The 16,594-nt window shown below is 49.1% G+C and overlaps 1 protein-coding gene and 1 pseudogene across 8 annotated transcripts; both read left to right on the forward strand.

Annotated features, from left to right (window-relative positions):
• Positions 1 to 12,414, forward strand: part of LOC100724118 (saoe class I histocompatibility antigen, A alpha chain-like) — an 81,049-nt pseudogene extending 68,635 nt beyond the window's left edge.
• On the forward strand, positions 8,227 to 12,414 carry LOC100724396 (class I histocompatibility antigen, Gogo-C*0203 alpha chain-like). Of its 8 annotated transcripts, none has more exons than XM_063239206.1 (8): positions 8,227 to 8,381; positions 8,458 to 8,727; positions 8,927 to 9,202; positions 9,781 to 10,056; positions 10,988 to 11,101; positions 11,512 to 11,544; positions 11,673 to 11,720; positions 11,934 to 12,414. In XM_063239206.1, the coding sequence occupies exons 1-8, from the start codon at positions 8,309 to 8,311 to the stop codon at positions 12,080 to 12,082; spliced, it is 1,239 nt and encodes a 412-aa protein (XP_063095276.1). In that variant the 5' UTR covers positions 8,227 to 8,308; the 3' UTR covers positions 12,083 to 12,414. The 8 variants fall into 8 exon arrangements, with proteins under 8 accessions (XP_063095276.1, XP_063095277.1, XP_063095278.1 ...); XM_063239208.1 differs by having other exon boundaries at positions 8,228 to 8,381; positions 12,058 to 12,414; XM_063239209.1 differs by having other exon boundaries at positions 8,228 to 8,381; positions 11,673 to 11,714; positions 12,058 to 12,414.
• Positions 12,415 to 16,594: the final 4,180 nt, after the last annotated feature.

A 16,594-nucleotide genomic window follows, 5' to 3' on the forward strand; every position in this document is an offset into this window, starting at 1 on the left:
CATCTAAGAGGTTCACAGTTTTTATAAGTGGTGCTGGGCTTGAACCTGCAGCCGTAAGCATACTGAACACACACTGCACTGCTGAGCTGCGCCTCTGGCCTGAGCCTTTCATAGCTCACACTTCTGTTCCCGTCCTTGGTGCATTTTGAGTTCATTCCTGCATGTGGCCGTGTGTGGTTGGGGTCCAGCTTCATTATGTTTATGTGACCACTGTCCCTGTCTTGGCAGTGACACCTGTCAGCTGCAGTTTAAAACAAGAAAAATATTGCAGAATAAAATGATTTGTTTCTTTTTAAAAACTTAGCAAGAATAGTTTGTCCTCAAGAGGCAGAGGCAGAAGGATCACAAGTTTGCGGGTGGCCTGGGCAACTAGGGGGACCCTGTCTCACACAGGGCTGGTGACGGAGGTCAGTGGAAGATGCGGGGTTGGCAGGCACAGGACACTGGGTTCGGTCTCCAGGGCCCCAGAAACATTCCGATGCTATTTAAATTGCACAGGAAGTAATTGTGAAAATAAACAGAAATCTCAGGATTTTATGTCAAGTTGTACATTAGAGAAATACACATCCTGCAAATATTGGCTAAAGAGAAAGCACATGTAGCTATGATTAATTGTCTATCTCATTTCTTCAAAATTGTCATTGATTTTAAATACTTTTTCATTTCTCTTGCAGTATCTAGACATATGAGACCAAAATGGGACTCAGATTTTTTCAGTAATCATCTGACAGCTCTTTCTCTTCTGCTGTTTCTTCCCTTCAGGTAGCAAATTAAGGAGCAGGAGGACAACGGGAGCCTGACTTTGACTTCTCACAGCTGAGGAAAAGGAACGGAGACCACGACCATTTGCTGAAACTCAGGCATTGCACCGTTACAGAAAAAATTTCCTAAACCCTGATGACGCTTAGCTTCACACACAGTAAGGAAAGGGAAGTACTCAGAGCCAAGGAGCGGGGAGGCCTCAGTAAATAAAAAATTACCCAAAAAGGTGAGGGAGGAAGCCGGCTGCCCCGACCTAACAGGATTCCTGCTGCGGTCAGGGCAGGGAGATCACGCATCCCGGGGACCTGGGATGGAAGATGAGGGACCTGAGTGGGCATCGAGGTGGTCAGATATCCAGGGTGGGGGATCCAGGGCACTGATTTGGGGGGAATCTTGCTGAAACTGGGCAATGGAGAGGTGAGCACAGACGTCAGGGCTGATCTGTGAGTAGAAGGCAGAGCAGCCTGAGCAGAGTTTGCTGAGAAGAGAATTGCCCACCTGCTGATTCTGCTCTTTGGTATTAAAGTTCACAGCCTGTCTGAGATCTGTGGGAATCGATGCGTTGGGATCCTCTCAGCAGTCAAAACACCTGGAGCCCCAGTAGTAAAGGTGCTCGGGTCAGTGCTTTGGCAAGGCTAGAAGCAAGTGAAGATGAGCCTGAGGCAGAACTGAGCCAAGAAAGAGACCCAGAGCCCAAGTTAGACGGTTTAGGGGGCAAAGCTAAAGCTGAGGCTGGGGCAGGGTCAGCTGGGAACCGGGCCTTTGTGGGTCACCAGCTCTGTGAGCGTTCCGCCTCAGTGTGCACTGCTGCCGTGAGCCCCATGCAGGGCACCTCAGTCTCCAGCAGGGCCATGTCTTCCTGAGTAGAGGACCAGTCTGAGAACAACCTGCACCCAGCCGGGAGACTGAGGGGACCGGTCTGCTTCTGTTGGGGCTGGGTGTGCGTGGGCAGCTGCTTCTCGTGTGATCTGGATCGGAATTTCTATCACTGTGGAGGAGAAGAAATGTAAGTTGTTCAGTGTGACAGTGTTCTTAATCTTGCAGAAACAAACCCAAGTCTTCTCTGGAGAGAAGCTGCTCCTTCTCAGCTGAACATGGGCTCATTTTTTTAAAAAGCTATTACCTGGTAATAAGGCCCTGTTGGTAAGACTGATGCAACCAGGGTATTTAAACATGTGCATGAGTTTAGATGCTGCACTAGTCAGACACAAAATGTAAATAGTAAGTGCAAATTATGTTAGGCGGAAAAGTATGGGATAAATATATCGAAGCATAAAAATACTGAGCATATTTGAAACGTAAACAAAAGAAAATTCACACGCAAAAAAACCAATTCCAAACATTTAAAATATATGGAAAAGTTAAAAACAGAAACAGATGGAGTGAATTAATGAAGCAATCACCAGACTGCATTTTGAGACAGGAAAATTAAAACACAGAAACGAATCTGGATGCAGTGGGAGGCTATGGCAGGGATCTCTTGAGCCCAGGGTTTCAGAGCAGCCTGGCAGCACAGTGAGGCTCCCTCTCTAAAGACAACAAAGCCAAACCTCAGAGGTGTGAAGGTGCTGTACTGGAGAGTAGGGAGGCCCACAGCAGCGCAGGTCTTCTGGAGTTTGTGCTGCTGGACAGGGACGCTGAGGGCAGGACTGAAAACCCTGCTCTCATTCTGCTTCATGCAGTCAGGTGGGAATGACTGTGCACCTAGATCACCTCAGTTCATCATAATTACTTACAGTGCTAACAGATGCACCACGTACTTCAATAAAGGACGTGATGTATTCCTGATATTAAAGAAGGGTAGATTCCCTGGTAGGATGCATATGCCGTGTGGTGTGGCAGCCCTTTTGGGGCTCAGTCTAAGGTCCTGGGCTCCTTTCCTGTGAAGACCTGCAGACAGCAGATTTACTGTTAAATGGGTGAGAGTTTGATGATGTGAAAGACGACACTGACAACCCTGACACGGCAGAACCCAGTTGTGATCTTTTAGCTCTTTATTGCAGAATAACTATTGATTCACAGGAAGCAACAAAATGAGCATGTGGGGAGGTCCACTCTCCCTCCCCCAGCTGCCCAGGTCAGCGCCTCTGTGACTGCAGGGCGCAGTCAAGCAGGAATTCGGTGCTGGCCGCAGGCTCATTCATATCTCAGTTGGTGCTGCGTGAAGCTCTGGGCAGTGTTTTCTGGAGTGGAGCTTTGTATAATTAGGACCCAGGGGGGCTCTGTCACTGTCACAGATTCCCCTGCAGAGCTCCTCGTGCCTTCCCCCTCCCTCCCTACTGCTGGCACCAATCTTCTCTTCTGCTGTTTTTTTTTTTAATCCACTTTACTTCAAAGAGAAAAAAATAGAAGAAAATTTCAAAACACAACAATCAGGACAGCAATGGTGTATACATTGTGCATTGTCATTCCCAAATCAGTCACCCAGAGCACAAGACTTCTGTATTCATTGTCCGAAACAACACCAGCACAAATCCTTGTCTTCAATTAACTCAGAGAAATCAGCAGTGTAACTATTTTAACTATATTTTATACACATATACAGACATGGTTTCTTTCAGCTTCTCGGACTAGTGAGACAATACAGTGTTTACACATGCACATCTGATTTATGTCACTTATGAGAACGGTCTCAAGTTGCATCCATTTATCCATAAAAGCCTCATTTGTCCTTCTTTAGAGATGATTTGGCATCCATTGCATAAAAGTACAGCTTTTTACCTATTTATCAGTCAGTGTACATATACGTAGTTTCCAGGATCTAGCAATTACACATTCTGCTGCTGTGAACATGGTGCACATACACCACTGTGGTGTGATGCTTTTAATTCTTCTGGGAAGACACCCAGAAGGGGAATAGCTGGGTTGAATGGGACCTCTCATCCTAGATTTTGAGGAATCTCCACACTGAAATGTGTGTGCAAGTCCAGATCTGAACACCTCTACAAAGGAACGCAGAAGAGCCTACACTGCAAGACTGAAGAGTCCACACCAGAAGGTTGAAGAGACCCAGGTGGGAACGAAACAGTCTGCACCAGAAGCCAGGTGACGAAGACCCACCTGAAGAGGAAGACCAGAGCACGGCCAGCCCTGAAACACAGAGGCTCAAAACAAGCCATGAAAACAAGCTGTTCCAGCACCAGGAGGGCGAGGGGCCAGGCCAGCCAGCAAACAGGTTGCCAGGCAGCAGGGTTGAAGTTGACATTCTTCTTGGGAATGTGTGGGGTACAGGAGTTTATAAAGAAATGTGCCTCAGTGGTTGAGGGGCTCCTTTCTGCCCATGAGGAGGACAAGGGCTCCCCCTGACCCCAGCTTTGTCTCTATTTTCTCCTTCTCTCACAGTCCTTCACCCAAAAACCTCAAGAGCTGCATGGGTTTCAGCATGTGGCACCTGAACATGGGCAGGGGAAGAGATGGAGGCTGAGGGGACATTTCCCATTTGCACACAACAATGTGAGAAGTCGTTGGTACAGGTCAGGGGTCATCCCGGGAGTGTGTGATATTGGCTGCATCAGGTGTGAAGAGTGGGGCATTAAACAACCTCTTATTCTCTAGGGTCAGTTATACATGGTCTTGTGAGAAACTCTTCCCTGCAAAAAGAAAAAAAAAGAAACAAAAATAAAAGCGTTATATTGACTATATCGGCTGTCTTACTATGGGACACACAAATTCTAAACAATTGCAAATGTAAGTGGAACTGTGTGATGTGTAGTTGATTCTAGAATTTTCATTTTTGTGGTGGATCTGAACTAGACATGGTCTTAATAGTCATAAAGTTCTTGAGACAACCACAGTGGAATTGGTTTCAGGAACTATTTTATTTTATTTAGAGAAAAAAAGCAAAACAAAAAAGGGTAGAAATAATACAGAATTTTAAAAAGCAGGAAAAAATCACTAGTTGATAAATTACATATTGTTACCTTGGAAGTAGTTGCTCAAGTCACAAAATCAAAGCATAAAAATTGGACAATCAAAGATTGACAGTGCAAACCACTCTGTTTGATGAACTAACAAAAACTTAGTAGTACAGTCATCTGTGTTACACACTTATACACACAGTTATATCCTTTAGAGCACTTTCTTTCCCTGTCTTTATCACAATATCTGTTATACAATTTGGATCTTATTACTCTTTCAGGTTTTTGTTATTAGTTTTTATACTAGAAAGACAATACGATATTTACACATGTGAGTCTGATTTATTTCACTTATGAGCATAGACTCAAGTGGCCTCCGTTTACCTATAAAAGCCTCAAGAACATCCTTTTTATAGCTGAGTAATATTCTATTGTATAGAAATGCAGATCTTTTTCATCCATTCTGTGGTTGATGGGCATTTTGGTTGTTTCCAACATTTAGCTAGTACAAATTGCGCTGCTTATAAACCTGGGTGCACATATATCACTGAGACATGACCTTTTCAACCTTTCTGGGAAAATACCCTGGAGGGGAATAGATAGATTGGATGGAACCTGTAATCCTAGCTTGTTGAGGAATCTCTATACTGATTTCCATAGTAGCTTCACCAGCCTGCATTCCCACCAACAGTGGAGCAGTGTTCCTTTTACCCCGAAGCCTTGTCAACATTTGTTATCAGTTGATTTCTTTTTTGTTTTTTCTTTTTTGTGAGTAGCAGGGATTGAACTCACGACCACACACTTGCAAGGCAGGCGCTTATGTTGTGGAGCTAAATCCCCAGCCCCTATCAGTTGATTTCTTGATGGCAGGCATTCTTTCTGGGAGGAGATGAAATCTCAATGCTGTTTTAATTTGCATTTCTTGAATGACCAGTAATGGTGAACATTTCTTCATGTATTTATTTGCCATTTGTATATCGTCCTCTGAGAACTCTGTGTTCATCTCAGATGCCCATTTTTGGAGAGGGTCTTTGAATTTGGGGGCCTGATGATTTTTAATACTTTGTATGTTCCAGATAAAAGTGCTTTGACTGAGGGGTTGCTGGCTAAAATTCTTTCCCACCTGTGGGTTTTCATTTCACTTTGTTGCTGATTTATTTTGACACACAAAAACTTTTTAGTAAGAGTAGGTCCCCCAGGCACTATTTTAAAATCAAGTCCCAAGCAGGAAAAAGATGGTGGAATGACAGCCAGCTCAGTAACCTTAACTGAGCCACAAATAGCCATCTCCACTTTCTCAGCTCAGAGAAATTTTGCTGCATCACGGGTTGAAACTTTCGGCTCTAGGGAGCAGAGCGGTTTTCTCTGTCTCCCTTGCAACTGATGCTGAAAGAAGCCAGATGGGCGGGAATGCGGAGAGGGTTTCCTCATGTCTACCCGGTTACTAAACTTCCGATCCCCGATAGTCCTGGACAAATTATAATCACTCAGGCCATCAGGTCACAGCCTAAAGGAAAAAGAAAGAAGAAAGGTGTTTGTCTTCCATGTGGAGGGGAGGGGACATGTTGCCAGTAGCTGTGCTGCTGCACCTGTGGGGACAGCACAGCCACCATCTGTCCCTTCAACACAACCTGCTTCCCTCCGTCCACAGTGTAGATCGTGGTCTCGTTGGGTCACTCGATGTAAATGAAATACTGATGTGGAAGGCCTTCCTGCTCCAGAAGAAACACTTCCAGGGGGGCCTGCAGCAGCTTAGGGGTGCTCGGGCTCGGACAGCTTCCCTGCGGTGCACGGCCGGCTCCTGGTGGTGGTGGTGGTGGGGTAATGTGGTCCTGATTGGTGGTTTGCTGATTTTTATTCACAAAATATTCTCACAAAAGACAATTTCAAATAACCATTACAACAACCAGCATAAGAAACTTCTAAAAATCCAAGAATCGGCTTTCACAGGCTGGCGAGAGGCTGCCTCCTGCATGTCACTGGCTCACTAAGGCTTTACAGTGAGCCTCAGCATCTCATAGTGTAAATCCCAAGAAGGGCACTTGCTTCAAATTCATGATTAATATAATTCTACATTTATTTAGGTCTTTTCTGCTCTCTTGTGTCAACTTTCATTTCCAGTGCACTGGCACCAGACAGCTTGCTAACTTTCTTGAGTTTGTTTCCAAAGGAAGGAATTCTAAGTTTACATACATGGGAGGAAACGGGAAAACGGCTTAGAGCACGGCTGATGAGAAAATGAAGGAACACAGTCTCCCTGGGCCTCTACAGACTTTAAAACTATTGTTTACAGGAGAAACCGCTGCTGTCTTCTCCTCTCACCACTTCTCACAGCCTCCAAGCAGGGGAGGGAACCAAAGAGCTCCAGGAGCCTGGGGCGTGGCCCAGACAGCAAGGGGGAGAAACAATGTTGGCTGTTTCAGCTGCAAGGTGGAAATGTTGTGGTTCTAAAGTAATATAATGTTGATAGGCTTAATGTTGGTTCTTCAATCAGGTACAGGTTCTAGGCCAGCCTGGGCCATAAAGTGAGGTCAAAGCCAGCAAGAACTGCATAATGAAACCCTGCCTCAAAACAGCAAGAAAAAAAGAAAAAGGAGGAAACATTATTGAAAAGGAAAGAGCGACGGGGGAAAGGGAAAAGCAATGAAACAAAAAACGAAAACCGAAATAAAAAACAATAAAAAGGACAAAATGGAAAGAAACCTTTGTAAATCAGGCAATGAAGAGGGGTTGAAGGGAGAGGAGAGGACTGGGGGAAAACAGGAATCACGATTTATCGTGTACATGTACAAGTTCCCTATCAAGAACAGGACCATTCTGTACACCTACCTGACACCAATTAAGAGACTTAAAACAGTCACCAGCGGGCTGAGTCAGGCTGTGACCCGGGCAGCCCTCTCTGGGCTCCCGATCTGCCTTGCGTGGCCCACCCTGCATTGCGCATGCGCCCTAACAGCACATAAGGCAGTCAGGTGACTTATTTTTTTGTGTCTTTCTGTCCAACACTGAGAACACACAGAATTTAAGATGGGCAAGGCCAGATTACAGTGTGTGGGCACACACTTGGTTACAAAACCATCTAGAGAAGGGTTTTTTATTTTTATGCCCATTTGTTGACACATCAGGCTTTGGTTCTTCTGTAAGGCTAGTTAGTAAAATGTGCGTTCACTCATCTTAGGCGTGGCATGTGTTAGAAATCCGTCCCAGAACCACACAGAAAACCCACAGTCTACTGAGAAGATCACGGTGATACACTGAAGCCTGTGAGTCCCAGCGTAGCTTTTCTGCATAACGGAATAAAAGCTAAGCGCGCTCCCAGCATGGGCTCCTGTGCACCTATTAGCTACACACGGTTATTTACACAGGTTTATGGCACAGATCTTCACCGCCTAGGGCACTTGCCACCTGTGCACGAGAACGGTGGGCAAGGTCCGCGTTCTGGGCGGTGGCCGGCTGTTCTGAATCCCAAGGCAGCGCCCAGGGTGGACACAGCCCGCCCAGCTCAGGACTCCCCTGGTTTCACTTCTCCCTCTGCCAAGCCGTGTCGGGCCCTTCTGCCTGGACACTGGTGACGCGAGGCTGCTTCTCACCCGCATTGGTTGGCGGCTCCTAACGCAGCCAATCAGAGTCGCCGAAGGTCCTTTTATAAGTCCGCACAGAGGGCCAGGAGCTCAGTCCTCTACCCCCGGATGGCGGAGGTGGCCCCCCGAACCCTCCTCCTGCTGCTGTCGGGGGTCCTGGTCCTGACCGAGACCCGGGCGGGTGAGTGCGGGCGCAGGGCGGCGGGAGCGGCGGGCCGGCCGGGAAGAGGTCGCGGTCTCACCGCCCCGCCCCGCAGGCTCGCACTCCCTGCGCTACGTCTACACCGCGGTGTCCCGGCCCGGACGCGGGGACTCGCGCTTCTTCACTGTGGGCTACGTGGACGACACGCAGTTCGTGCGCTTCGACGGTGACGCCGAGAATCCCAGGATGGAGCCGCGGGCGCCGTGGATGGAGCGGGAGGGTCAGGCGTATTGGGACAGAGAGACACAGAGAGCCAAGCACCGTGCAAAGGTTTACCGAGTGAACCTGCGGACCCTGCGCGGCTACTACAACCAGAGTGGGGACGGTGAGTGACCCCGGCCGGGTCAGAGGTCACGGCCCCTGCCCACCCCCACGGAGGGTCCCACTGGTCCCAGGGACCCCGAGTTCACAAGGTGACCCCGGCCCCGGAATCGCGGGGACCACGACTCGATTTCATTTTCAGTTTGGGAGGAAAATCCCGGGGTGGGGGGCGATGGCAGGGCTGACGGCGGGGGCGGGATCAGGTTCTCACACCCTCCAGGTGATGTACGGCTGCGAAGTGGGGCCTGACTGGCGCTTCCTCCGCGGGTACAGGCAGGACGCCTACGACGGGAAAGATTACATGGCCTTTGCAGAGGACCTGAGCTCCTGGGTGGCGGCGGACACTGCGGCTCAGGTCACACAGCGCAAGTGGGTGCAGGCCGGTGAGGCAGAGCGATACAGGGCCTACCTGCAGGGGAAGTGCGTGGAGTCGCTCCGCAGATATCTGGAGCAAGGGAAGGAGACGCTGCAGCGCGCAGGTACAGGCCCTGAGGACCTCCCCATCTGCACTCTGGCTGGACGGGTGTCTCCCAGGGAGGAAAATGGGACCCTTCCCAGTAGTGCTGCCCTCTCCTGTCCTGGGGAAGAGCGCCCCTGGGATTGCACAGCTGATAGCAGATCGTCCCCCTGAGCCCCCTTCTCTCAGGAGAGAAAGAGTCTGTCCCTCATGGGAGGGGAAGATCCCTGAGATGCCACTTACACTGCTCTTCAGGAGGCTGTGAACCTGAGCTCTCTCAGGCTTGTTCTCTGCCCCACACCCAGTGTCTGTGGAGCTCTGACTATGCTTATTCAGGCCTCTCAATCTCCACCCACTCAGGGCAGAGGTCCCTTCCCTCCCCCAGAGACCTGGAGCTTCCTCCCAGGGGCTGACTCACCAGGAGTCTGAGGAACAAATCATCCATCTGGGATGTCTTTGCCTGTGTGCAGACTGGTGTCCTAGGTTTGCAGCCACCCCAACTACACTTGTCCCATCCATTCTCAGAATGGTCACAGGAGCGCTGCCTGGAGTGACCCAGGAAGAATGCAAAGAGCCTGCATTTTACTCTCTTGCCCTCAGACCCTCCAGAGACACACGTGACCCGCCACCCCATCTCCAAGGAACAGGTCACCCTGCGGTGCTGGGCCCTGGGCTTCTACCCTAAGGACATCTCCCTGACCTGGCATCGGGATGGGCAGGAGCTGACCCAGGAGATGGAGCTGGTGGAGACCAGGCCTGACGGGACTGGAAACTTCCAGAAGTGGGTGGCTGTGATGGTGCCTTCTGGAGAGGAGCAGAATTACATATGCCATGTTCAGCATGAGGGGCTGCCTGAGCCCCTCACCCTGAGATGGGGTAAGGAGGTGTTATGCCTTGTGTCTAGATGATACCCCTAATCCTTGTGCTCAAAGGTGGGGTTTGTCAGAGGTGGCTGGATATGGGTGTGTGACCCTGGATGCAGGGTGTAATGACTGGATCACTCTGCTGTTCTGGGTGTGGCTGAGTGGATTAGGGAAGACAGCAGACCCAGCCTGGGTGTGAGTGGGATCCACCGACAGCCTCACAGCCTGAATTCGGTGAAGAGGGGGAAGCTGCCTGCTTGCTGCTTCCTGCGTGCATGCTGTGGGCTGTTTCTCCTTTGTGATGGCCCTGCCCGGCCTCCCTGCCTTGAAGTCTCCTGACTCTGGACTGAAACATCTACGAACTGAACTGAAATGAATCTTATCTCCTTTAACATATAGGTGTAGGGTTTTTTGTCTCAGTACAAGAAAGTGATTAAGACAGATGGGGGAGTGCACAGGAGCTCTTGTGTTTGAAGGCAGGAATTTCTGGAGACCTCCAGTAGGCTGGGCTCGAGAGCTGGGGCCAGGGTCCATGTTGATCATTGCTAGGACACAATACCTGGTGCCCAAAAATTAAAGGAGAAAGGATTTATTTTGGCTCCCGAGTTTTTAACATTTCAGTTAAAACTCAGCTTGTTCCCAGGCAGCACTGCAGGGCAGAGGGTCCTGGCCATGGAGAGCTGCTCAGGGCAGTGCAGACAGGAAGCAGAGAGTAATGGGGGAGCTGAGGAAGGAGAGAAACCCTACCAAGCCACTCCCACAGTGGGCCCCTCTTCCCCCCAGACCCCACCTCCTAACAGCAAGTCAGCTCTGAGCCCCACAGTGCAGTCAGCTTCCAAATGCCCACATTTGCATGAGGCTTTGGGGTCCACTTAGATACAAGCAGAGCCCCTCACCTCCTCTTTCCTTCTTTTCTCTCCCTTTCCTTCCCCTTCCCTCCCCAGAGTCCCCTCCTCAGCCCTCCATCCCCATCCTGGGGGTTGTTGCTGCTGTGATTGTCCTTGTAGCTGTGCTCACTGGAGTAGTTGGCTTTGTGATATGGAGGAGGAGTAGAGCAGGTAGGGGTGGGGTCAGCATCTTCCTGTTTCACCCCAGGAAGAAATACACCCCATCACCCTGTGGGGCACCCCCTCCCCACACACATTCTTGCCCAGCCTGGAGTCCTGGACACGGAGCCTGTTGTGAAACAGGGACAATGAGGGACAGATTGGTCACCCAGAGGGCTGTGGTGATGGGGACCTGATTCCAGCAGGCAGGTCAGAGGGGAAGGTCCCTGCTAGGACAGAGCCTCAGGAGGGCAGTTGGTGCAGGTCCTGACCATGTCCTCCCCTCGTGCCTCTGATCCTTCCCTGGGTCTGCATCCCAGTTCTGGAAACTTCCCTGAGGTCCTGACCTGGGCAGTTCTTCCTGGCTGCCAAGGCCATCCCTCCTCCCTGGCTTCTCACAGGAGGACATTTGCTTCTCACAGGTGTAAAAGGAGGAAACTACACTCAGGCTGCAAGTAAGTATGGGGGGCTGATTCCTGAGAGCCTTGGGGTTCTGTAGCAGGAGCCATGGGATCCCCACCTCATGATCCCCTTCCCCATGTCTGCTGGGCTCTGACCATGTCGTGTTACATTTTCTCCCCAGAGGGTGACAGTGCCCAGGGCTCTGATTCCTCTCTCATGGCTGGTAAAGGTGAGACCCCGGGGGCCTGAAGTGGGAGAGATGGGCTGAGGCAGAGGGGACACAGCAGGGTCCCTGTCTGACTGTGAGCCCTGTGTGTGAACAGCGGGCTCCTCTGTTAGTGTCTGTCAGGACCTGGGTGCTGTGCCCGGTGTTTGTGTTCACTCTGAGGAGCTGGTGCTCATGTGTAACTCGTCTCTGCTTTTTGCTTCTCTGTGCCCTCAGCTCCATCCCCTGCCTCCATGTCTAGATCCCCTCCTGTGTGCAGAGAGCCTCTCTCTCAGTGGGCTCCTCAGGATGGTGCCACATGGAGCCGTGGCCCTGACTTTATAACCCTTTTGTCCCGTAGCGTGAGACAGCTGCCTTGCGGGTGACTGAGCCACTCCACGCTTCTCCAGCCCATGCTCTGTGACCTCAAGATCACCGAGTCACCTCCCTGAAAATGGCTTCTGAGTGTGTCCATGTTCCTGTGGGCATCGGGGAGGGCTGTGAGGAGAGCAGCCGGCCCTGGGCAAGCAGGACTCCTGTCCCCACGCTGACCCGTGTTCCCTCCTGCTCAGCTCCTGTTCCAGCAGGCGTGGGCTGGGGCAGCTTCTCACAGGGATGAGATGGAGCAGAGTGCACACAGCTTTCCTCAGGACCCCTCTTGCTTCTGATTCTGCCTTTATTTTAACAGCCCCACAATAAATCCAGTAGCTTAGAAAAATAGTTTTGCTTTGTCTGTAACAAGAGGATGTCTGTGTCGTGCCCTGGACAGCTGGTCTTTTTCAGAGGCAGAGGTTTCTTTACATGTTTCCAGGAAATTCACATAGCACATCCTGAATGTAAGGCTCAGAATATACATTTGGGTTTTTCAAGTTAATGATACGAGTGGTTGACCTGTTCATTAAAGAACATTTCCAGTGTGTGAGGGGAGCAATAAATGGGAGCACTGAGACCTTTTCTGAGTCTGTTTTGCTGTGCTCTGTGTCCTCTGCAGGGAAACAGGAGAAGAGGAGGTGGAGCTCCAGGGTGGGTCTCCTGTCTGTAGTGAATCCCTCAGCCACACTCAGCACGGTGCTGACCCAAGGCAGTCGGGCATTTCTTACTCAAGTTGACACAACCTGTTAACTGTCACATCCACCCTGTGACAACTTGACCACAAACATGTTTCTTTAAACTCTGTGGGCTCTGGATACAAAGACAAGTCCACAGTCACAGCTGTCGGGGTGCAGCTCTCCTGGGTGCAGACTGACTCACTGATTCCCTCTCCAGAAGCCAGGGCAAGTTTTGGGGTGATGCTTCCTCCTAACATTTTATGACAACATTATAACACGGGTTTAACCATATATAACCAGTAACACTAAGCCTATCACCATCATTTTACACAGGAAGCCTGTTAGGTGAGCGCTGTGGAAATTCCTCATTTCTGTAAGTGCTCAGGAGGTCGGAGCTGGTGTCTACCTTCTTACACTGTGATTTGTGAAGCATGTTCCCCGAAGCACCCTTGCTAGTTTCAAGAGCCTGTTCAAGTACCACCACTTTACACAAATGTGGCCTGCAGTGGGTTGGGGCTCACGGCCTCACAGAGTTCCTCCTCCCGCCCAATCAGAGGTTCACACCTCACAGCTGCTCCCTGCCTGAGGACTCATTTCCCAGGGCTCACTTGCCTAGTGTGACCTCATGTTTCTACTAGGCACACTCTTGGCACCCCAATCTCCTGTGTTATCTCCCTCCACCTCCGCTTGGTTCACAGCCCTTTCCTCCTATCAGAGGAAGTATATCATTGTAAGGAGTCTTTTTCCACTTGAAGATAGGATTCTTGAGGGCAAGCACAGAAATTATGATTGTGACAGCTAGATTTCCATTGCCCTGAAGTGTTTGTGGTTATGATTTGAAATATCTGGGTTTTTTCCAAGTCCATTTTGTTTCAAGGAGAAAAAAAATGAAAACATTCAAAACACATAAATCAGGGGACAGCAATGGTACATACGTTGTGCATTGTCCTCCCCAAATCACTCACCCAGAGCACAGGACCTCTGCATTCAACTGCCCAACCACACCAACACAAACCTTTGTCTTCCGTGAACTCAGAGAAATCAGTAGTAGAACTATCTTAACTTTTTATATACATACACATATACATATGTTGTTTCTTTCAGTTTCCCACAGAGACGATTTACACAGGTGTGTCTCATCTACTTCACTGGTGAATATAGACTCAAGTTAAACCCTGAAGTATTCATACAGTGAAAAGATGAATGGACTCATGTCCTCACAGACCAACACACTCATGCACAACGCAGTCTGCTCTTGCTTCCCATGTCACCAAAGATCTTCAGGGAAAGGCTTGGTTCCTAGGGATGACAGCATGGACAGTGTTGTGGACCTTTAGGAAGTGGGGCCCAGTGGTCAGCCCCGCCAGCTACCTCATATGGCTGTGGCAAGGTCCTCAGGAGGCTGAGGATACTCAAATCTGTGTCCATTATATGGAGCTGTTCCAAGGCAGCAGTCAAAGGTTGGGAATGAGTGTGACAGCACTGTCACCACCAGTGACTCACTAGCACAACGTATGCTTCCTGTCCCTGTAACTCTATGCTCTGTGCCCTGTGGGTCTCCATTCCGGAGGGAGACATGTTCCTGCCAGGAGCACACATAGAACTAGAAGTCCACTTTGGGCTTCCCTTGCCTGAATCAACAGAGTAGCAACAGAGTCACTGAGCCAGCTGAGGCACCTGACCCTGACTATATAGCTACAGCAGACCACTATCCCACCAGCCCACTCCTATGAGTCTGCACCATTCTGCGGCTGTGGGAGAGAAGGCCGAGAAGTCAACCAGAAGCTAAGACGTCCTGTAAGTCGGTGCCACTGTGGGCTGACTGGGGGAGAGCCAGATGCTAGCACCTTCCAGTGCATGGGCAGGGAGACAAGAAGAGCCAATAATTCTGCCCCCGCTCCCCACCATAAGTGAGCGGCTTATCCAGAGAAACACAGGTAGTGATGATCCCTAATGAGGTAAAATACAGTTTAATGCTTGTGGTGTTTAGTGTTTCATTGACTTTGCAGGCCTAAAGCCAGTAGTCTGATCATCTGCTCAGAGGACAGTATTGTGCAAGTGTGGCACCTATGTGGGGTCTCCTTCTAGGCGGGGAGCCACTGTTAATTCCTTAATATCTTGTTTCAAAATTCTGTATTATTCTCATTGTTTTGTGTGGCTGCATTTTATTCTGTTTTGTTTGTTTCATTTTTTTGTGTCCGATGGCATGGGCAGCTGTTTCAAAGATAATAAGATACATTATGGTAGCCATTTTAGATTTATTACTGTCTGTTTTTGAAGTCCTGGATTGCATTCATTATTTTGTTTTTACTGCTTCTATTCTGTTCTATTTTGTTTGCTTTTACTGTGTCTGAAAGAATGTGAACCTATTTTGAAGACATAAGACGTATTATGGTAACTATTATTGATTTCCTATTATTTTGAAATTCTGTGTCACTTATACTGTCTTGTTTTAATTGGCTTTATTCTGTTTTACTTTGCTTGCTTTTATTCTCTTTAAAATAACATTTAAAAAAAGAATTCAGCTCCTGATTCCCTGGGTCTGCACCAGGCCTGAACACAGAATTTCTCCCAAGTTCCAGTGATGTCCATGCTGCTTGTCCTGGACCACACTGTGACAGCCACTGCGCTCAGCCAAACTGGCTTTATTTCTGTCAGCAGAGGGTAGGGACAGGGCTGGGAGGCAGAGGACAAACTGGGCCACATCCCCAGGAGCTGCCCCACCTTGAGGATGCACAGTTTGCTTTCCTGGGGATCCAGGGAATGGCATACTCCACAGAGGAAGCAAGCATTGGGTCAGGGTGTGACTCAAAAGCAGTCTTCCTCACAGCCCCTGGGCTCCTGCAGCTCCACAGACCCTGCTGCCCCACTGCTTCTTCCCCCTTTCATGATCCTGACTTGGCTATCATGGCCCTCTGCTGCTCTGCTGTGAGGAGGAGCTCAAGGGTCCTTCCTGTCCAAAGACAGAAGGGCATGGTGTGAGGAGTGTGCACAGACTTACTAGAGATAAAGCAATGGGCTCCTAATGAGGACCCCTGGGAGTTGGCAGCTGGCTTCAGTTTAGTGTCATGGAGGAGCACTGGTAGTTTCCTCCGTGGTATACCTGGAGCCCGCGTGACACCAGAGGATGCTCTGAGCTTGCTGAAGCCACAAAAGCGACATGAGCCCAACCAGGGTCCCTTGCTCCTAACTAGAGTTACTTCCCCAAGACTCAGCCAGAAGTTAATTGCATTTGTTAATCACGCTTGTTGTTAAAAATCCTTTAGTGAATGAAAGACAGATATCTAAGGAGAGGCAATACAATTAAAAGACAACAACATGTTGAATTAAAACAACAGTAAATGTGCACTTTTTAGGAATGTTATAATTATTAGACTTTTTACCTTAAGGAAGTAGGAGCTCCTTTTCTTAGATCCTTCCTTCTCTTTCTTTTTACCTTCCTCCTTCCTAACTGTTTATCGGTACCAGGGATCAAACTCATGACCACCTGCTTGCAAGGCAGGTGCTTATGCCGCTGAGCTAAATCCCCAGCCCCTACTTCCTCCTTTCTTTCCTTCTATGCTACCTTCCTTTCTTTTCTCTCTCCTTGCCTGCTGTCCCTCATCGTAAAGTTTTTCACTTTGCCTTTTTTGTTTTTTTTTTCTTTGAAATTTAACATTTGACCTGTTCAAAAGATCCAGAAAGGCAACAAGCCTCTTTTGTTTCTTCCATTTCCCCTACAGGGAGTCTCTGATACCTATTTCTTTCTCATTCCTCCCAAAATATTTGATATTTATGTAAACAAATATAGTTGAAACCATTTTTTCTTTTCCCCTTTTCACATACTATAGATCAAAACCATATGTTTTC

The sequence above is a fragment of the Cavia porcellus genome, unplaced genomic scaffold (genome assembly GCF_034190915.1).
Source record: "Cavia porcellus strain 051 isolate PalLab524CR breed Dunkin Hartley unplaced genomic scaffold, mCavPor4.1 scaffold_28, whole genome shotgun sequence".
Taxonomy (NCBI): domain Eukaryota; kingdom Metazoa; phylum Chordata; class Mammalia; order Rodentia; family Caviidae; genus Cavia; species Cavia porcellus.